The following is a 23870-nucleotide window of genomic DNA, read 5'->3' on the forward strand; positions in this document are numbered from 1 at the left end:
GGCCTTTGTTACACCAGTTATGGAGCACTGGCTGGAATGAGAAATAGCCTGATGGGTCCACTTATGGGGATCGATCCTGGACCGACCGCGCATCAAGCAAACTCTTTACCACTGGGCTACGTTCTGCCCCTTTCAATACATGCACCCTCCCACACAAGTAGCTCTGGCACTCGGCAAATTCACCAAATGCGAATTTTAAAAACTGGCAAAATTTTATTTTAATTTTGCAAAATAATTTCATGCAATTATTGCTGTTTTGTTAGAAAATAACTGGATTTTTACCATTTTTAAAATTTAATAAATAATTTGGTGAAACTTTCTGCTCACTCAGAGCTAGCCCTGGATCAGTATTAGCGGAGTCATACATGAGAATAAAGTGCAGTATTTATCAAGGAAGGAAACAATATATAAACATGGCTGAGCTAACAACAAAAACTCACCCAGTGAAAATACTATGAATCAATAATGTTTAACCACATCCTAGTGAAAACAAAAAACCCAAAACACTCAACAAATATTGATTATTAGTTTTAAAAGAGCCAATAATACAAATGTTATGTTCAAACTATTTGAAAGATATTAAACGATAAACAAGCATTTTGAGAGTACTGCTGAGGCAATACACGTCAACTACCTGACCCAACAATTTTTCTTATCTCCTAAATTCAACGGCCAAACATCCGTGAAAATTAAACTTGATCATAATGGTACATGATAAAGCTATATATAAAATTTCAGTTCAATATCTCAAGGTCTTCTAAAAAAGAAGTTTCGGAAAAACAATTTTCACACTGACTAAGTTCAAGGGCCATAACTCCATCAAAAATGAGTAAATCGCCATGAAAGTTGAACGTGATCTGTAACAGTACATGCTAAAGCTATACACAAAATGTCAGGTTAATATCTCAAGGCCTTCTGAAAAAAAGTCTGAAAAACAAACTTTCATATCTCCTAAGTTCAAGGGTCGTAACTCCATCAAAAATGGGTAAATCACCATGAAAGTCAAACTTGACCTGTAACAGTACATGATAAAGTTATACACTTCTGCAAAAAAAACATCCGGAAAACATATGTGGGACAGACAGATGGACAGACAGACAGAAGGACGGAGATGAAACCTATAGTCCCCTCTGGTTGGACTGGTAGGGGACTAATAAGAACATTCACGTGAAAAACAGATATATAGTAGCTATACAAAAAACACTGGCAGAAATTACTTACCTGATCTTCAGGAATATCAAAATTTACAAGTGATACAGTGATGATTTCTGCAGACAGTAATGAAAGCCGATCGAAGCAGTTTCTCTTGAGAACGTTTTCGACCAATGAAAGACATCCGTGAATGTTAGACTGAATACAGTCCACAATCTCCGTTACTGCTTTTCTTGAAGCCTGAATCACAACAACAAACACATCCAATTAGAGTTGTTAGTTAAACACAGGGCTTTATTTCTCAAATTTGACTTCACACCCACTGGTTTTGAATTTTACCATTGTTTCAAAAAAATTTGAAATTTTCAGTTTCATTTAAAAAAACATCTGAGTAAGCCTTGTTAGAATCGAAAAGACTAATACTATATATATACTTGTATTTATTAAAATTAATATCTAGTCTTATGTATTGTTTTCAAAATATGCCTTTGTATAATAATATAAAAAAGATAATTATTTACATTGATTGGGAATTTTTTTTACTCCAAATTGGGAATAAAAAACCAACATAGCTTTTTGAGGAATGGTGGGGAATAGTGCCGATTATCGGAGTCTAGAAACATAGATGACAAAACCCTTAACAGTTACCATTGCCATACAATTTTTCAGTTAAAATGGTTGGTAGAAAAGTCTGAGATATTGCAAAATAAAAATCTATCTCACATTATTGCAACATCGACGGTTTAATTCAATTTCATTGTATGACGGAATCACAGATATGCAACTGGCTTTAAAGGGACTCAGTCACGGATGGCTGACCTAATTAATGACCCAACAAAGTATTATCAGAAAATATATACCTTTGATTTGTCCCTAAAAGTACTTTATTTAACCATCTACATAACCAACATATCTCACTTATTATTGATATTTTGTAAAAATAACTAAATTATGTCGACGGTCCATAATTCAAAGAAAAATAATGGCTATTTGGATAGCAGAGGTGTGACATATTGTTTTTTAAGTCACGTGACGGGCATCCACCGTCTAAGTATTCAGTGTCAAAATGGCCAACCAACCTGTGTGCCGAAATATTTTCACTGAAAAGATGCAAGGAGTTCCGATTTTGTAATTTCTGCACCATGAAAAGAGTTCCAACATTCAAATTTTTTAATCGATGACAGGGTGACAGGGAATCCCCTCGAGTGAGATTTAATTAAAACGTCTTGGATGATACAAAAGTGAGGTTTGGTATTTACAATAAATGTAAGTTTCATTTATAATCCATATTTAGAGAAATAAAAATAAGGATATTAAATCTGTGACTGAGTGCCTTTAAAGTATGAGAACAAATGAGTCGAATGAACATGAGTTATTTTCAAGTTGTAGACTAACTATGTGCTGTTCTGTTGGTTTGTGAAGTAGCGGCACTAATCTCGCTCCGTGAACAACATTTTCTCTCAGGAGATAGAGGGCCATGTACAGACTAAGATCAGAACTTGTTGGCTTGATCTGCTTCCAAATGTCCAGCATTGTTTTACAGCTGTACCAACGGATAACCTCTGCTAAATATGGAAAAACCTAAAAGAAGAAAAGAAAAGAAAAAAACAAAACACTAAATGTTAAGAAAGAAACGACGCACTCAACACATTTTATTTACGGTTATATAACGTCAGACATATGGTTAAGGACCACACAGATATGAGAGAGGAAACCCGCTGTCGCCACTTCATGGGCTACTCTTTTCGATTAGCAGCAAGGGATCTTTTATATGCACCAATCCACAGACAGGGTAGTATATACCACAGCCTTTGATATATCAGTAATGGTGCACTGGCTAGAATGAGAAATAGCCCCATAGGCCCACTGACAGGGATTGATCCCAAACCGACCGCGCATCAGGCGGGCGCTTTACCACTGAGCTACGTCCCGCCCCCTAAATGTTAAGGAACATTAACAATTATAAACATTCCCCCCACCCACAACAGTACAGTATACATGTAATTTGTATCTCTGTGTGTTAATCTAATACATGCCTTAAAAAACAAAACAAAAAGTGGATTAAAAATATTCATTAAGATAGATCTCTGATGTAAATTTGTTTTTTAGAATGCTGATTTCCAAGGTACATAACTCTGTCAAAAATGAGTAAATCGCATTGGAAGTTAAAGTTGATCTGTAACATTACCTGATAAAGCTACATACAAAATTTCAGATCAATATCTTGAGGCATTGCCAATTTTTTTTTTTTTTTTAAATTGTATCTCTTAAGTTCAAATAACTCTGCCAAAAATGGGTAAATCGCCATGAAAGTCAAACTTGATCTGTAACAGTACATGATAAAGCTATACACACGTGTCGGACAACTATATGTGGGACAGACAGACAGACAGAAATGAACCTATAGTCCCCCCAGCTGGATCGGAAGGGGACTAAAAATAACAATCATTAATGTGAGAGTAAAACCTGTAGAGCAATTCTTCTGAGCTCCCACTGCGAGTCGGCCAGACACTCCACAGTTTGGTACAACATCAGTTTAAACAGATCACCACATTGCACAAAGGTCAGTGATTTCAAATGTATGTCCTCAAATCTGTAAAAAAAAAGAGACAGAGAAACGATTACAATATAGGCTAGAGGTCAATAAAATGGCTTCTTCAAATTCAGCAGGGATTGTACAAATTATTTACTAGAGCATTTTTTTTAACCACTATTTAGTATTTAAATTCAGCTGGAATTTTTTTTAATTATCTGCCAGGGCCTTTTTACTGCTATTAAATATTTAGTCTGTAATTAGCTGAATTTGTATCATTATGACATACTTAGATTATTGATTTGTACTAAAGTTCTATGGCAATATCATCTGAATTTCAAGGGTTCTTTTCAGAGGTGCACAAATCAAAAATATTTCACTAGCCCTTTGGGCCAGAACCAACTAAAATGTACTAGCCCGCCAGTATTTCTACTAGTTCGCCAGCCCATAGATCAAAATATTATTGTTTAACAATATTATAATATACACATCAAATGATAGATATAAATTTGACAAAAACATTATTAATAACACTTGGTTGGCCAAGTGATAAAAATCACATGGCAAACAAAATTTTAAAAAGTCCCCTCCTCCTCCCACCCACACACCCAAAACCTTAATTAACAAAAACAGATTGCCAGTCGGATTAGTAGTTGTGTTGTTTAATTCGTCCGTCAGAATTTGTACTCGCATTTGGCAAGCCGGCGAGTACTTTCTGCACCCCTGGCTTAAAATATTTTGTGAATGAATCTGTATACTGAAGACAGAACAAGTTATATGGTATCTTGTTAATAAGAAAGAAGTTGATTTAGTGGTCTTACAACACCCCCAATATTGTCAACGTACATAGACTTGAAGCTGGTAATAACCCATCAACAAAGCATCTACTAACTTTAAACCAGAAAGTTTAACCAATGTGTTATCAAGGCCAAATGAATGAAGATACTACAGATGGTATTTTTGTGTTATGCTGATTTTTATGGTCGTCTGCATATTTTAACAAACATTTATTATCCCCAGCACGGTTACCCACATTTCTTACCATGTCAGTAATACAGATAAATTGATTTTGAAAGTAAAATATCTTCTCTGCCTATTAGTGTAAAGAGAAGACCTACTGTTGTTTTTCTGAACAGCCTGCACAACATTTCATAATACTTTCTTGAATCTCTTCCACTCTTTCACTTGATTGTCCAGCACCAATAATCTAAATTAATTTCAAAATTAACATTTTATATTAAAACATTCAGGATTCTAAATTCTCATACAATACATTACAAAAAATCTACTTCACAAAAAAAAGAAAAGAAATGAAAAAAGAAGCAAAACGCTAATAAATTGTCTTAAACTTTAGTTTAAAAACATTAATTTTGCAATGTTTGAAATGAGATAGATCTATAAATTACCGGAAATGATTACATATGATGATCAATAATATCTTTTATCCCATCTAACCTGATATAACTTTGTCCAGCTGTAAATATGTTCTGCTGCATGGTCTATCCAAGAATACAACACACTCCAGAATGTTTTAAGTTAAAAACTGAGAGGAAACCCGCTACATTTCCCCATTAGTAGCTAGGGATCTTTTATAGGCACTATCCCACAAACAGGATAGCACATACCACAGCCTTTGATATACCAGTCATGGAAATAGTCCAATGGGCTTGAAGACTAAATATCACAATTACCAAATGTACGACATTCAATGGCTGATGAATATTTTATGCCTGGAACACATCACTTAAAACCACATTTATCCGTAAAACCATGCAAATAAAAATTTGACTAATGGCAGTTAATCTACTGAGATAAACTACTGCGAGCAAGCGTTACAGCTTCTTTATGGCAATCGATCCCCATCGGTGGGCCCATTGGACTACTTCTCCTTCCAGCCAGTGCACCATGATTGGTACATACACGGCCGTGGTATGTGCTATCCTGTCTGTGGGATGGTGCATATAATAGATCCCTTGCTACTAATGAAAAAATGTAGCATATTTCCTCTCTATGACTGTCAAAAATGACCATATGTTTGACATCCAATAACTGATGATTAATAAACCAATGTGCTCTAGTGGTGTTGTTAAAAAACAGTTTTTTTTCTTTATGGCAAATTAAGCAAAAGTGTCATCTTACTTGTATATAAAACGCATCAAGCATCTTGACTTGATTTAACAAGGAATGTCCATCAAAAGATGACACAAGCTTCCCACAGCCAACAACTCTCTCCGTATGCCTTGAAAACAAACAATTAATCTATTAGTTGAAATGTCATACACTGATGGCACCTAAGTCTGTGCACCTAAGCATTTGTGTTATATTTTAAAGTTGAAATATTTCTTTAAAAATATTTGTTTCACCGCCACAGTACAATGGAACAATAAATGTGTTACAACTAGTTATTTTAATTTTAATGTTTTTTAAACTCAAGTAATGAGTGCATTTTTAGTGGGACTCCCCTGCATTTACTGGCCTGCATGACGGCACATAAGTCTGCGCAGCAAACATTAAAACTACCACTTCTGTCGCTGAAGTTTACATAAAACAGCAACAAACAATGGATCTGACTGTTTATAAGTTCTAAATAACAAACACTTCCTGTTATAGTCTGTTTCAGAAACATTTAGATTGTGCAAATGAGATAAATATAAATGGTGTCCCATGCTCCTTAGTTTGGACAACACAAAATGACAATATTAAAAAAAGCCAATGTAAAAATATTTGACCATTATTCAACAAAAGTTGTCTGTTATTAACTGTAAATGAGCACAAATAGTGTTCGTTAGATACATAGGACAATCAATGATAATTTTGAAATAGACTATAGTAAACTAGGCCATGCTGTAAGTGCAATCTTCAAAGTCTGTGTGCAGCCATTTTGCATTATGTAAGTTGATATGCAAGGTTGATCATTACAACGTTGACAGACACGTGTTGACAGGTGATAGAAAAACACGTTGATCGAGGCTGGCAAAAGTATACTTTTAGTGCATTAATTCAGAGGTTTTTTTAAATAAAAGTGTTATCGACCAGTTTTATAGATATATTCACAATCAAGATGTGTTGTTTTAACAACGGTTTTGTGAATTAAATTAACGTTGTTTGTTTATTTACAAACATACCCCAACATTTGTTTCAAGACGTAATGTAACGTCATTAACGTGTGCAGACTTTTGTGCCGCGCAGACTAAGGTGACATGAGTGTACATCTATTGTTACATATTTTCAACACTTCCCCAAAATACAAGGTCCATCTTTTTTTTATCAAAAAGATTTCTTACAAAAGGAAACAGACATTGTTTACCACAAATTTTACAAGCAAAAACATTTGATTAAAAACAAAAACAGATAATGACCAATTCGAGTATCTATTGAAGAACACCATTATAAACTATAATTAACTAAATTGTACAGGAAAACCAATTCAAAATTTCTAATACAGGAACCTGTGGCATGTTTGGGAGGCTGACTGCTCCCAAACAATTTGACTGGTACCATTATCTTCTATCATATCACATTAATATAACGTCAGGTGCAAAAACCAGTCTAACGAGCAACCGCGATGGATCACTTTCCTGAATAGGCCACCGATAAGAAAAAGAGGGGATTCAATAAATAAAAAAATATTCCCATTAACACTTGGGTTGTTTTGCTAAATCACACCATCAAAATAATACTGAATCTTTGAATGGACACAAGAACATAGATCCTGCTTTCTTCTACTTCACCCCTACCATTCAAATAAAAATTCACAAGTCCATTTTAGGGCTCGAACTTAACAACGACACTGACGGCAATTGCAGTCGTTGAGATATAAATTGCCATAGGTAGAGAGAATCACAGACGGCACAAAATGTATACACCAAGTGTGCATTATCTGCCAATATTTAACATTTGTACATTTGAAATATGTTAACATACAGTAACATAATCTTTCAGTCATGTTTATTTGCTGCAAATGTCACATTTTAAAAAAATTGTCAGAGGCAGGCTCAAAATTGCCGTTGGTGGGCTGTTACACTCATTGCAATTCTTTTTTAAATTGCTGTGGAAGACAAATTCTTAAGTTCGAACTCTGCCATTTGTTCCTTACAAATTCAAATGCTTATTTACCAAGCTAGCAATTCATTACAATGTACAAATAAAAAAAACCCTAATAAACAGAAGAAAAAACCCCACCTTGGAAAGCAAGGTTCCTTTCCATTCTGTTCTGACTGGAGTTTTAGTTTCTGGTTCGCCTCAGGGCCAAAAATGTTACACACATGATCTTTGATCACATAGTGGCAGATGACTCATAGGCAAACAAACGACCTTCTCTGCCTTCCCAGGAATCTGTATAAAAGAAAGAAAGAAATGTTTTATTTAACGACGCACTCAACACATTTTATTTACAGTTATATAGCATCAAACATATGGTTACGGACCACACAGATGTTGAGAGGGAAACCCGCTGTCGCCACTACATGGGCTACTCTTTTCAATCAGCAGCAAGGGTTCTTTTATATGCACCATCCCACAGACAGGGTATTACATACCACGGGCTTTGATATACCAGTCGTGGTGCACTGGCTGGAATGAGAAATAGCCAAATGGGCCCACCAACAGGGATTGATCCCAGATTGACCGCGCATCGAGCGAGCGCTTTACCATTGGGCTACATCCCGCCCCTCTGTATAAAAGAAACTCGTTGCATTAGCCATCACTGTGAAATACAACCACAAGTTCAAACATCCATTATATAATACACCAATATACTTAGTCAATTATACAAATTAGACCTCTTACAAGGACACACTGTGGTTCAACACAAGAATTTCATGGAATTAAAGGTGAAACCTACCACAAACTGCTTTCAAATGGTGATTAAAACAAAAGAAAAACACTTTTATTTTTAAAAACATTTAATTAAAAATCACACATATTTTTATTTTTTACTTTTTATTTTAAACATGCAGTGATCTACAGTCCTGGTTCAACAGCTATAAATCTACATTGTGTATGGAACCAACATTTTAAAAGTACGACTTAGTCCACCTGTCTGACAGTACCTGTTTGTGCCTTTGATTTTACTTCAGAATTTTCTTCAAGGTGTGGATGCCAACCACTTGTTAAACTTTGTAATACCAGCTGAAACAGGACTGGGTTGTTGTTTGATCTTTGTACTAAAAATAAAATAAAAGTTAACATAATTATAACAAGATAATTCTTATAACATTACATTCGATAAGACAATGTTTAAAATGAAGTTGAATATACAGGCATAATTTCATATAGCAATTAAAAAGCTAATTTGCCAACGACATTTTTAATCGCATTTTCTTTTGTGATTTAAAAAATGCATTTGGCCTATATCTGAAAACAAAATTTGTCATATGTTTAACAATACTGTTTGACTCACTAATATCACACTGTTCCTAACACCCACTTCAACATTGCTATAAGACTGACTAACGGGTTTATTTATTTATTATTTTTAATCTCTCCCATTGAACTTTGAGGCAAGTCTTTTTTGATGCTAACAAATCTCATATTGACCAAACAATATCCTTCTACTAAATGAGTATTAAAGCTTAACCAAGGCTCCGCAACTAGCATAATTTGCAGAAGAAGCAATACATTTTTACCAAGTAGTTTAAAGAGATTGCTGGTACACTGCCTCACTGTGGATGCAGGGTGTGACAAGAAGCCGACAAATGTTGTCCAGTATTTACACCACTCTGTCATCAGGTAATACTTCGGCAGAAACTGTAATATAAAATAAGTTTAGCTCACATCACTTCCAAGAAGATAAATCAAAATAATATCAGGGGTTCAAAAATCCCATCGCCTGACGCCCGTGCCATGTGGAATTTTCATGCCGGGCAAGTAATTATGTTAACTTCATATGCCCGATGACAAGTGACTAATGTAACACGTAAAACCTTTTTTAAATGTTGTTACAAATCTCGATAAAACCTTTCGAAAGAGTTCTGATCATGCGAGCATTTACATAGCTCTATAAGGAGAACTAACCCTAACCCTAACCCTAAATGATGGAACGATCGGAACTCTTGCCAATGTGTTGATACACCAAAATGGAAAACAATGTGTTGAAAAGTTCGATAACAACTTTAGAGTTATTCCCCTTTTACTATCGACTAAGATCGGTAATTTCCGCCACTGAATGTTCGACTGAATTCATACAAGTAATCGGTTCGATGATCTTCAAACTTAGAAATAATATCCAATACACTTTACAGCTTAAATAAAATTAAAGTATACATGCCTTGTGTGTGCAATCATAATGTTTAATCCTTGCAAACATGGTAAATGAGGTGGGATACAGTTTCAAATTAAATTAGATGTTAACGTGATTCCGGAATCTGTTCTTTGCAAATGAACGGGGCGTAAAGCAAGTTTATAATTTCCGAGTTCACTTGAATAGAGCCTAAATATTATGAACTGTATTATTATAAAAGTTGCAAGACATTTTAGTTTATGGATTTTTCAGTACTTTACAAATGTAAATTTACGTTCGTGTAAAAAGAACGGGTACGGTAAAGTTATATTTCATTAGCCCTACGTCATAATCGTGATGGTGTGATGCCCTCTAAGCATACATGATTTTTTTTTTCTGCTTTATTAATAGTTTTTAACAAATAAATACAAAATGTTAAATAATATACACACAATAATGACACATGGGTCAAAATCCCTAAACATTTTTGAACCAATGCCAGCCATAAAAGAATGGCTCACGAGTGGAAAGGGATCTCACAACATCTACGCCCATACAAGTGGTCACTAAGGCATACATCGACACAATAATTATATTTAGATGAACAAGTGGACACTACCAAACAAATAACAAAGTTTAAATCAACAAATGGACACTATTTAAAAATTAAAGTTTAAATCAAATAGAGAAGAGAGTTGATACTACTGGACAGACATATACATTTAGTACTTCCTAGGTAAGTGTTGTAACCTATTGGCAAAATTCTTTATTTGTGCAATTAAACCAATTACTTTCAAGATTATTACACTATTAAAGGCATACTGTCACGGATTTAAGGACATTATTTCTCTAAAAATGGATAATAAATAAAAAATACATTAATTGTTGGAAACCAAAGCTAGCTATCGCATCACCGTAACTGAACCATGATGGAGTGAAATCCATATCAACCCTCTTGGCAATTTTAGTTTTTGAATTATGGACCATTGCCATAATTCAATTATTTTTTACAAAATATCATTAATAAATGGAGTATGGTGGTTATGAAGATAGTTGAGTAAAGTACATTTAGGGACAAATCAAATAATTTTTGTTCAGGTAATACTTTGTTAGACCAGTAAATAGGTCACTGGTCTGTGACAATATGCCTTTAAGCACTGTATTAAATTAAATAGGAGTAACACAATTGGTTACCGTAAGAAGTATGGGCAAGTGGAAAAATATATGGGGCAAGTGAATATCTGATTGGCACTTGAGAAAAAAAAATTGAGTACATTTAAAGGACATATTATTTATTTTTTCCTGCATAAATCGGTTTCTAACATTCTTTCCATGGCTTGTTTTACGAAATGACATCCCATTTGACGAAATGACATCAATTTCTTAAGTCTATTGAAGGATAACATTCAGTTTTTTAGTGACATTGTCCAATCAGAAAGTTTGTAATTATGTTTCATGAGTTCTAGCCACAATTTTATCAATCAGAATTGATATGTCATTTTAATTTTAATAAATAATTAAAATAAAAAAGCCACTTTTAAAAGTTCACCTTGAAAATGAAGTGACAAATGCTGAGAAGTCCTTCTGCTTTATATGCATCCACAAGACAGCATCCTGCATCCTAATAAAGGTATAATACACATATCAAAAACATCAGTGAACATATAGGGCCAACAAAGCCCGTTTCAGTCTTAAACGCAAGCACATATATTTGCAATGTTTAAACACTAAAAACTGGCTTTGTAAGTTCAGCCGATAATGTCATGTAGAAAATGTCAGCCTATAAAATATACAACCAAAGACAAGCAATCCACATGTCTATCTGTATGTCTAGTATATGTTTAAAAGCAGAAGCTGTATAGAAATGAATGAACGAATAGAGGGATGGAGGAAGGAAGGAAAGAATATTTAAGGACACATCAATACAACAATAACTCGGTTATTGAGTCTCAGTCAAAGGTATGTGAATCAATGAACTGACAATACAAATTAATTAACATCATATGGTCACTTTCAAAACACCGATGCCATATAACCGTGAAATAAAATGTGTTGAGTGCGTCGTTAAATAAAACATTTCCTTCCTTCCTTTCAAAACAGTGTAATAGACACTGAAATTTGAAAAAAAAAGCACTTCTTCTTCCAAATATTTTTTTTTTATAACTCCGATATGAGTTACTTTAAAATAAACCAAAAACTTACCTCCAATCCTCCCCTCCCCCCAAAAAACAAAAACCCATTAAAGCTGTCAGGTGTTACAAACCTAGTGCAATGGATACATTTTAACTGAATATTTTGTGAAGTCTTCCAAAATTCCAAAAACTATCACTAGTGATAGAATTAAAACAAATGAAATTATTATGTTACCGTGTCACCACATTTCTCCTCAGATGTCAGCAATGACATAACCTTGTCTAAAGTCTTCAGTGTTTCCTACAAGAAACAAAACACAAATCCAGTTCTACACATGAATATCTATGGTCTGACCATTTTCCAACCTCTAATATTCGTAAACTGTAAAAAAGCAAACAAAATAGTTTAACACCAGCTGATTAAAAACTGACAACCAGCTGAAATCTTTTGCAACCGCAAAAAATAAAGAATGTAACTTAAAGCTTTGAAGTATATGCATGGGTGGGGGTGGGGTGGGGTTACAGATTCATTGCTAAAATGTTGTATGCATTTTAATTGTCTGTACAGACTTTATGCAATATCAGGGCTATCTAGGGGGGGGGGGGGGGGGAGATGCGGTGGTGGCGGCAGGCCACAATTTTTTTTTTTTATCTTCTGAACCGTTTAAGTTTTAGACTATTAACTACTCAGTTGCCCCCCAGAACATAAACCGTACAGAAATTAACAAAGAAATGACCACTTTAGAAAATATATAATATGTCAATTTCCCCCATTTAGTTTAGAATACAGACATTTTATAATTAAAAATAATGGGCCAACTAATCATTATAATAAAATTAATGGACAGTAAAAGGTTACAGTTGTCTTTAAATGAAAGAATAAAATCAGGAACCAATCTTTCAACTGGTTCAGCTAAGGTAGAAATAGAATTAAGAACAAACCTTTTGATTAGTTGACCTGATGTTGAAGAATTAAGAACAAACCTATCGATTGGTTGAGCTAATGTAGAATTAAGAACAAAACTTTTGAATGGTCGAACTGATGTAAAAGAATTAAGAACAAACCTTTTGACTGGTTGAGCTGATGCAGAAGAATTTAGGACAAACCTTTTGATTGGTTGAGCTGATATAGAAGGAGAAGGCCTTGGCAGCAGTTTCTCTGATTGTCAGCTGGGAGTGGGAGACCAGAGAGAAAACGACGTTGTCGATGTTACGACTCACAACGTCTGGCATCACAAAATCTGTCTGAAAAACATTCAACAGTAGTGCTGTTTAGATGATCTATTATTATAATAATTTAAAAAATTTGATTGGTTAGGATCCAATGATGTCACAATTAATTACGTAATCCAAGCAAAACATTTTATTCAGTATTGCACTGTCATTAGCTATGCAAAATTTAAGAGATTGCTACACAATTCTAAAATGTTAAACAGTAGCTGCTAATCAATTTTTAATAGACTAAAAGCATCGCTAATCACAATTTTTTCTCGTCTGGGGCGAGCGAATGAGTACTTTTGGCCAGCCCTGCATACCATGGCCGTGGTATACCAGTCGTGGTGCATTGAGATGAAAAATAGCCCAATGGGCCCACCGACGTGAATCGATCCCAAACCGCCCACACATCAAACGAGCGCTGTACCACTGGGCTATATCCCACCCACACACATAATATAAGGACTGCAGTAGGTGGCCTCCAACTCATCCAGGAACAAACCAACTATACTACTCAAAAGAATTTAAGGGTCAAAAATTTATAACCAAATAAGTTTCAGAGTGTATTAGATTGATGATGTAAACTACACCAAATTTTTTATTTATTGTTCCATATTTACAAAAAACCACAAATAAACGTCACTGTATACAAGAAAGTCACATGACATGCTGTCAAAGTTGAAGGTTGCCAAACATGGATTTTACACATTAGAACATTCGTTTAATAGTGTGTAAATCCACCCCTGGCGCGAATACACTCGACACATCGTTGCCTCATGCTGTTGATCAGACATCTGAAGAACTCTTGGGGAATGGCCTGCCACTCTGCCATAAGAAGTTGACCCAAATCATGAAGGTTGGCCGGAGGGGCATGGTTATCCCGAACTCTCCTGCCTAATTTATCCCAGGCGTTCTCTATTGGGGCCAAGTCAGGCGAATATGCTGGCCAATCCATCCTGGCGATACCTTGTTGTCTGAGAAAGTCTGTTACCACCCTGGCGCGGTGGGGTCTGGCATTGTCATCCTGCAGAACTGCCCCGCTGCCAATCTGCTGAAGGCCTGGGAGAACCAACGGCCGGATAATCTCATTTAGATAGTGGATTCCATTCAGATTGCCATCCACCACATAGAGGGGGGTCCTGTGGTGGATAGAGATGCCGCCCCACACCATGACGCTGCCACCACCGAACCGGTGACGTTGTCTAACGTTAACGTCAGCGAAGCGCTCCCCAGGACGTCTGTAGACACGAACCCGACCGTCATTGAACTGGAGACTAAACCTGGACTCATCAGTGAACATCACTCGACCCCACTGAACACGTTGCCACCGCAGATGAAGCGTGCACCAGTGACGTCTGGCCGTTCTGTGACGTGGTAGGAGTGGTGGTCGAACAGCCTGGCGAAGGCAGCGTAGATTATTGGCTCTCAGACGATTGCGTATGGTTTGATCAGACACTCGAGTTCCAGTCGCAGTCCGCAGATTGTCACGTAATCAGCGTGCAGTGGTTGTGCGTTGACGTAGAGCCATATTGGTGATGTAGCGGTCCTCTCTATTTGTAGTGCTTCAGGGTCTTCCCGAACGCGGACGATTTCGAACAGAATTCGTTGCTTGGTACCGTTGCCACAGTCGGCCAACGACACTCTGACTGACACCAAGTCTCAGAGCAACATTTCTTTGCGTATTGTCATCCTGAAGCCAAGCAATAGCCCTTCCTCGATCTTCGATAGTCAGTTGAAGTCGTACCATTGTCGAATTTGGAGTGTGCACCGTACACGAACGCAAGCTCCAATTATACGGAAATTCAGCATTGGGAACATGGAATACACGTGCAAAGCATGCAAATGAAGCGCTTTGTGAAAAAGCAAGTTATGGGCACTTAGCTGACCTTTCGCTTTCGCCCTAATTTACGTGCAAATGTAAGCATGTTTTCGCCATTAGAACTAGTCGACAGTGTCAATGACAGTGGATTTTAATTCCTTTATGGGTTGCTTAGACCCACTTTCGTCAAAATGGAACAATACCATGCGTGACATTATGGTCTAGCTAATATAATTGACATTCAGAAAATAATGTCGAAAATATCGTCTGACCCTTAAATTCTTTTGAGTAGTATACATATATACACATACTTTTCCTACATATTAGCCAATCTCATGCAAAACATTATTCAGTGGTTCAAGAATAATACCATAAAAGTATTGTCAACTGCAGAATTACCTCCGAATCCATCCTTTCCAACAGAAATTGATAGAGCAACGAACTGATTGCTGAAATGTAAAAAAACAAAGCAAGTAAAATAAATAGATTCATAAACAAAGAATGCATAATTATAATTATAATCCTGTGTTTAATTTCAATAATTTATCATTACACATGTACAAAACTGTGACCCAAATATTCTCTAAGGTCAAAGACAGAATCTAATTTTACCCACTTTGTGGGAAGGTAGGCAATGGTTTATTTAACGACACATTCAACACATTATATTTACAGTTAAATGGCGTCAGACATATGGTTACGGACCACACAGATATTGAGGCAGGAAACCTGCTGTTGCCACTTCATGGGCTACTCTTTTTGATTAGCAGCAAGGGATCTTTTATATGCACTGTCACGGGGATCCTATAATACCCGTAACTGAATAAAACACGATTATCCAAATATCTCTCCTAACTGTATATCTAATAGATCTCTCTGTATCGGGCAGTGTATACCCGAGTAGCTCGGCTCTAGGTATATCAGAGATACGATCTTATATAAAGTATATGAATATATAGCACGTTTAGTTCACTAGAAAACACAACAAAAACACAATACACTTTGGAATCTGTATTAATACTACGCTGACAAATGTACTGCCGCAGTAGTTAATTAACAACAACAATATAATAACAACCCAGAACTAATCACTTAATTAGTTAATCACTAGGTGTCTAGTTTACACAATATTCTAATCACTTCACCGTGACACAACACACACACATGTGATAATTGACAAACGCTTCCAGGGGAACTTAATTAATAAAGGAATTACAACTCTATTCCTAACTGGTTAATTTTTAATTAACCCTTAACTACTCATTCAGTAACCTTGTAATACTGGTACATATCACCATAAAGACAATAACCTACAGTTTACCTAGGTCCTCTAGGATGACTGGTTAAGCTTTAATAATTTTAGACAGTGAAGCATACAATTTACTTCGTCAGTTTACCGGAAACACTGTCTAAATAATATTGGTATAATACAGTATTAAAATATTTAAAGTCACATCAATCACATCAAGGTTATACAACAAAGCAGAAATAATATATTTACCAGTCCGGACGGACAACGTTCCCCCTGGAAGCCTTCCTATGTTTCTCCCCGATAACTCTAAATCCTAGCTATTTATTACAAAAAGCCGAATATCGCCTGGGGGCACAACGCGGCACCTCACGTATCATGAGATATTGCTACAACTCCTGGAGACGTATTTTTCTCTTAGAAGACCAGACTGGTCGTCGCCTAGTTCGCCAGCAATACCCCAATCGTACCGAACTCGCGGAGGTATTACGTAACTACTGGCCACATGGCCTCCGCACCTGGTCTGGGTGTGTATTGCGAACAGCTCGACCACCGTTGCGCGGAGGTATTACGTAACAAAGTGCCCACCTAGTCTAAGTGCATATTGGGACTGCACACGGCCCTCTAAAACAATTAATATCGCCACAGGCGAAAAGAAATTAAGAGCATGTTCCGTCACATGCACCATCCCATAGACAGGATAGCACATACCACGGCCCTGCTAAAGTGAGAAATTAGCCCAATCGCCACTGATGGAGGCGATGGGACAGGACAAGGGAGGCCATGTGCCCCCCACTTTTCAGAGAGCTTTTTGCTTTAAATATTTACACCTTTATAATAGCGTAAAAGTGTGTGACAAACATAAAAGTGTCAAGCCGCCATACACACACTTTTTGGCACCGTACGCCACTGAATTAATGTTAGATATATAATTGTAAGACTGTGAGGTGACATAATAAGTTAGCTGGATTTTAAAAAGATGGTAAATTTTTATTTTATTAATGGGTTTTTTTATTTTATAAATGGAATATACTATGAAGTCAGCATTCTTAGCGTAGGTATTTCACAAGCAGAAATCACAACAAGCATTTAACACGACGCTGAAATCAACAGCACCAACATGGCACAAATTATGAAATTGGTGGGAATGGGGAATTGGTGGGTTACTTAAAAAAAATGTTTTTAAAAAAGAAAGCATGATTAGCTGGATTGAAAGAAAGAAATGTTTTATTTAACAACGCACTCAACACATTTTATTTACGGTTATATGGCATCAGGCATATGGTTAAGGGCCACACAGATTTTGAGAGTAAACCCGCTGTCGCCACTACATGGGCTACTCTTTCCGATTAGCAGCAAGGGATCTTTTATTTGCGTTTCCCACAGGCTGGATAGCACAAACCATGGCCTTTGTTGAACCAGTTACGGATCACTGGTCGGTGCAAGTGGTTTACACCTACCCATTGAGCCTTGCGGAGCACTCACTCAGGGTTTGGAGTCGGTATCTGGATTAAAAATCCCATGCCTCGACTGGGATCAGAACCCAGTACCTACCAGCCTGTAGACCAATGGCCTAACCACTACGCCACCGAGGCCGGTCCATTAGCTGGATTGAAGGCAAACACTTAACTGTTTTCAACCCACTACCCCACTTATTTTGGTTTGATTTGTGTAATACTGATGCTGGGTAAAGGCCTGCAAGCGAGTGCTTTACCACTGAGCTACGTCTCGCCTCCCCACTATGTGAGAACAATCATATGGCAGCCTACGACTTGTTAACACATGCGCGTGTATCTCACCTGCAATAGCCCCATCCTTAGATTGCCATGGTGCTTCAGGATCCAAGCAAACCTAAAACAATTATATTTTTAATTAAAGCTGACAAATTTAAAGCATATACAAACAAATATTCAAGAACTGAACTTAAAATAATTTTATTTGATTTTCAAAACAAACTAAGACCTTGAAGTTGAATCAAGAAAACTCAAGTGTCTATTTTTTTGTATAGTTTTTTTTATTTAACGACGCACTCAACACTTTATTTACAGTTATATGGTGTCAGATATGTGGTTACCGTTAAGAACCATACAAATATTGAGAGAGGAAACCTGCTGTCGCCACTTCAAGGGCTACTCTTTTCGATTAGCAGCAAGGGATCTTTTATATGCACCATCCCACAGACAGGGTAGTACATACCACAGCGTTTGATATACCAGCCGTGGTGTATTGGCTGAAAAGAGAAATAGCCCAATGGACCCACCAACAGGGATCGATCCCAGACTGATTGCGCATCAAGCAAGCGCTTTACCACTGGGCTACGTCCCGCCCTTCAAGTGTCTAATCACATGTAGTTTAAAAATAGCTCCCAGAGAGATTAATATAACAACTTGCAGAAAAACACGGCAAAAAAGGAGACAAAGATGGGGGATAATTTATCAATTCTTGCAATTAAAAAAAACAAAACAAGTTTGAGCAAAAATAAATCCTGAGGCGAAATTAAATTTCCTCAGTTAAAATACACTTTTCCCTGGCATTTGTGTTTCTGATATTTCTTCACTAAAATTACATTGGCAAACAATTTTACTTCAGCTTTACATCAACAACCCTTGCAATTAAGAAAATGTCCACCTCAAAAAAAAACCCCTGCTAATATAAAAAAAAACCTGAAAAAAATGCAGTGGAGAATTAAAAACACAGCAGCAATCTCCACGGCATTGCCGATTGCTGTCGGCAAATTACAGGGGTTGCATCAACACTGCTGAATGTTACATATGAATTGCAAGCACTGTATTAACAACATAGGATAGACAAAATCAAAAATGATTTCCATTCTTACCATGACAAGATCATTAAATAAAACATCTCTAGCCTTGTTTGGAAGGCCATCTACTATGGCTCCCAGGCGGCTGCAGGTTGCCTTGCGTATAGGAGACCAAACATCTGTTATACACAGCAGTAGGAGACCCTAAATATCAAGTGAAAAATAGTTAGAGACATCAACTTAAACACAGTGTCTGGTAACCCATGTTTAGGACAGTTTTTAAACCTAATGTTAGAACAAAGTGATATTACAGAAGACAATTATACCAGATAAAGTGGTCGATGGAAAGTGCAACTTCTTACCTTGTGTTTAAGGTGAGCGATCACTCAAACCCGCCATCACCCGTGTAAAATGAATTTTAGGTACTGTATGCTATCAACCCAATCTGATTAAAATTAGCTCTACTGGGTCTAACCAGTAGATCTAACAGCATTGCATGGACTCTCATGTCCAGGTGACATTTCATCTATAAATAACAATTTAAATATCGACCAATTACACTTCGCCTTTTATAGCGTTATTCAGGAGCATACAAATTCTAAAAATATAAGGCTAGACTATTTATGCAATAGGCGAACTTGTTGGTCTATTTCAACATTAAAAAAAAAAAAAAAGGGGGGAAAAAGTGCAGTAATAAACTTTCGATTGTATACTAGTATAAACAGATTTTATGGCTATACCATCGCGTTTTTTTTTTGTCTTGAAACAAATTTTATATAAAATTTTATATTGCAATTAGTTTCCGGCATACTTTGTAATTCACTCGAATTATTTCGTATACCCTTGGCATAATCCCGAATGTATTCAAATTCTTTTCAAATCAATGGAATGATTTTGCAAGTAAGGTTTTGATTGGTTGAATGAAAGGTCAACTGGACATGAGCTCCAACAGGCTGCTGTTAGATCCACATGTAATAGTGGAGCTAATTTTAATTAGATTGGCTATCAACTCACCCACCTAGCAAAAAGTAATGCAGTCCTACACAAATACAAGTAAATCCCATTCTCTCTTTCATTGTGAAACAGTTTAAGAAATTACACTTTTGCAATAAATTATAAACTAACTTCCACATTAAAAAAATATTTCTCGATACTCGTACATACCAGTTCATTATATTTATTTTTTATGGATGCTGGCCTTTTTAAGCTAATGTACATGTATGTAACCACAGATTAAAAAATTAATCTATTACTAAATGAAATCAAAGCTATTTGTCCTGTTTCTACAAAATATCAATGTTGAGTCCTCTAATTGTCATGAATTCTTTTTATGTCCATTAAAGATGGGGGTTGGGGGGGGGGGGGGAGAGAGATACAGGTCACCTACTGTATAAAACATTTATCCATGTTTTTTCTCTCACTTGCCTGCATATTTGAAATGCAAGACCTGGGTTATCACAAATTTATCAAGTTTACAAATCCCAGTATTTTTATTACTAAATCCCTTCACAGATTTACTGAAACATGCACTTGTTTGTTCATTTGTATCAATATTCTTATTATAATGCACTTGTGTATTAAAGGGACATACCCAAGTTTTTAAACACTAAGGCATATTTGTTATTATTAGAGCCGTTTGTGATAACTAAAATCATACTTTACCTTTTCAGTTAGATTATCCATTTCTGTACATTCAAAGTGTTTTTGGTCATCCTGGTGTTTTTAATATCACAAGTCCATTTTTAGAGGGTATTTCTTCATTTCAAAGTCAGAAACTCATGTTTCAGTCAATTGTAACTTTATCCAAATGTGTTACAGGTTTGTAGATTAACTAAACTTAGTCTGTCCCTTTAATAGATTAATAGCAAAGGATCGGCCAACTGGCCATTTTTATAAACAGACTTCTTCATGAATCAAGACTAAATACAAACATGCAATAAAGTGGGAACTAAGAATGAGGTTAGGAGACAAGGAATGAGAGAGAGAGAGAGAGAGAGAGAGAGAGAGAGAGAGAGAGAGAGAGAGAGAGAGAGAGAGAGAGAGAGATTAACTAAACTTAGTGAGCATTTCGATCTAATTAAAATTAGCTCCACTATTACATGTGATCTAACAGCAGCCAGTTGGAGCTCATGTCCACCAATCAAAACCTTACTTTAGAATCATGCCAGTGATTTGAAAATAATTTGAAAATATTCCAAATTATCCTGAGAGTATACGATATGTTTCATGTGAATTACGAATGCCTTATTTAGACCAGTAGAACTAATTTTAATCAGATTGCTAACAACACTGCGTAGTCTCCAATGTCCAAGTAACATTTCGTCTGTAATAATAATTTAAATATTGACCAATCACACTTCGGCTTTTATAACGTTGTTTGGGAGCATACAAATTCTAAAAATATCGGGCGAGTCTATTTTAGTGGCCGCAGTACAGCGAACCATACCAATACGTAAGGGATGGGTTATCAGTCTTCAATTTAGCATTAAAATTTATTTATTTATTTATTTTTAAACCCCCCCCCACCTAAATCAGTCTTAAGTTTTACATTACAAATTATTTATTTTATAAAATAAAACATGTTTTAAGGCATTCGTAATTCACACGAAACATGTCATATACCCTCAGGATAATTTGGAATGTTTTCAAATTATTTTTAAATCACTGGCATGATTCTGCAGTGAGGTTTTGATTGGTGGACATGAGCTCCAACTGGCTGCTGTTAGATCCACATGTAATAGTGGAGCTAATTTTAATTAGATTGTGTGCATTTTCATGGGTTGAAACTAGGGTCTGTCCCTTTAAGGGGAGATAATCTAGATTAGTCGGTAGAGAACACACTTAAGGTACTTGGTTCCAAGGATCAAATTCCATCGCTGGACCTATTCTTTGATATATTTTTTTAATTTTAAATGAGCCTAAATTTTTGGAGGTTTTAGCAGGTGACACTTTATTACACCTGCTAGGTTTAAAAAGTGGACTCTGGGTTTTTACTTTTTGCAGGCTAATATTTCAAGCCCTGAGTGCAGGACAGTTTGCAGAAATATTACAACATAAAAAATATTATAACAAAGTAATAGAACCTGACCTTGACAGACTGGAAAGTACTGGGTTGGATGAGCTCATGGTGGTGAGACTGTAGCCAGGACAAAATGTGGACAACACTTCGGTTTCTCACAACAGGCAATGCCGATGCTGAAAATCAAGTGGAAATTTATTAAATAGTAGTAAATGCAACTTTAAATAAGGCAGCATGCCATCATTTTTAACTGCTGTGTACTTGACTTTAAAGGAAAAAACGACTGCTGACAATGTTTTTTTCAAGCAGTTTTATTTGTTATTTATGTTCAAGATTTTGCACAACTCTATAAAGTACATGTACATTTACTGACTGTTTAACTTATTACAACATGCCTTTACCATCTGTTATATTATTACCACTATTTAATAAGTTACTTTAAAAAACAAAAACATTTCATATATTTGTTTAACACCCAATAGCCAAATAGAATATAGTATTCATGCTGGGTTGTTGTAAACATTCATTTCATTAATTATTAATAAAAATAATTAATGCAAAAGACATCAATGTCAACAAAAATCGTGCAGGTATTTGATAATCAAGGCTTTAAATTCATTCTGTAGTGTGGAAAGCAATCTTTGCTTTTCAGATTCAAAGATGGAAGCAAAAAAAAAAAAAAAAAAAAAACGCTAGTAGTTGAGAAGCTCTAGAATTCTTGTATCTCAAATTTAGACTTGTGGGTTTTTTAACAGCAATGTGGAAGGCTTGAGACAAACACAGGGCTGGCTTTGGGTTAATACAAAGTTTCGCCAAATTATCTATTGAACTTCAAAAATGGCAAAAAAAAACAAAGTTATTTTTAAATAAAATGTAGTAAAATTATTTCATCAACTTAAAATATAATTCGCCAATTGTTTTCAAAATTCGCAATTGGCGAAAATGGCGACTGTTATTACCTCTAATAAATTAAACATTCTCAATATTTCTAGAGTACTGTCAAAAATAAAATGGACAACAGAAGCTGATTATTAAAAAGCATATTGTACGTGTTGAGCAACATTTGCTGCCTGCCTCTTGTCAATTGCCAACGTTGGATAATTACCATTTGTAATCAGCTTGACATAGCCATCTATAACGGCAGGTGTGGGTCTTAAAAGCAGAAACCTATTAAAAAAAGACGTCAATTTTTAAACAAAATGTAAAATAATCATGATACATAGACACATAACATTACAAATATATGACAGCAGGGCACAATATTTCATATGAACTCTTGTTGTTTGCCTGTTGGTTATGCAACTTTTAATCATGTGAACTGCTAAATGGTTACATGGTGAACTGCTATGTTGTAAAATTAAATATTGAAAACAGGTGGGTTTTTTATGCTTGGTGTGTATCATGTCAGTAACAAAATATAATCTCTTTAAAAAAAGAAAAGAAGTTAATTTAAAATACATTTTGAATGACAATGTAATATAGAACCATTGTATAACACAGGGTGTTAGGATTAACGGCAACTCACTGGTTACACAAATATAATTTCTGTAACCCAAACAAATGGCTACTTAAACCTAGGTAAGAATTTTTTTTATATGTACCAACTTTTGGTTACCTAATCAGGCATTTGAATGTGGGGATTCTGCCAGAATCATAATATAAATAATAATATAGATATTTTCAGATTCCATCTCATAATTTTACGCTTCAGACCCAAAATCTGAGATTCGCAGTCTATGCATGGAATCGTGCTAAATTCTGTCTGCTAAA

At 35.7% G+C, this 23870-nt stretch overlaps 1 protein-coding gene across 1 annotated transcript in view; it reads right to left on the reverse strand.

Annotated features, from left to right (window-relative positions):
* LOC121389219 overlaps nt 1-23870 on the reverse strand; it is a 44981-nt gene that overhangs the window by 16521 nt on the left and 4590 nt on the right. Inside the window, 17 exon segments of the mRNA XM_041520821.1 lie at nt 1222-1392; nt 2548-2733; nt 3619-3745; nt 4804-4892; nt 5825-5924; nt 7868-7979; nt 7982-8020; nt 8737-8850; nt 9313-9433; nt 11455-11526; nt 12273-12338; nt 13145-13282; nt 15471-15520; nt 18120-18171; nt 19157-19285; nt 22170-22276; nt 23206-23267. Coding sequence (XP_041376755.1) covers nt 1222-1392; nt 2548-2733; nt 3619-3745; nt 4804-4892; nt 5825-5924; nt 7868-7979; nt 7982-8020; nt 8737-8850; nt 9313-9433; nt 11455-11526; nt 12273-12338; nt 13145-13282; nt 15471-15520; nt 18120-18171; nt 19157-19285; nt 22170-22276; nt 23206-23267 — 1735 coding nt within the window.

Source organism: Gigantopelta aegis, chromosome 14, assembly GCF_016097555.1.
Source record: "Gigantopelta aegis isolate Gae_Host chromosome 14, Gae_host_genome, whole genome shotgun sequence".
NCBI lineage: Eukaryota > Metazoa > Mollusca > Gastropoda > Neomphalida > Peltospiridae > Gigantopelta > Gigantopelta aegis.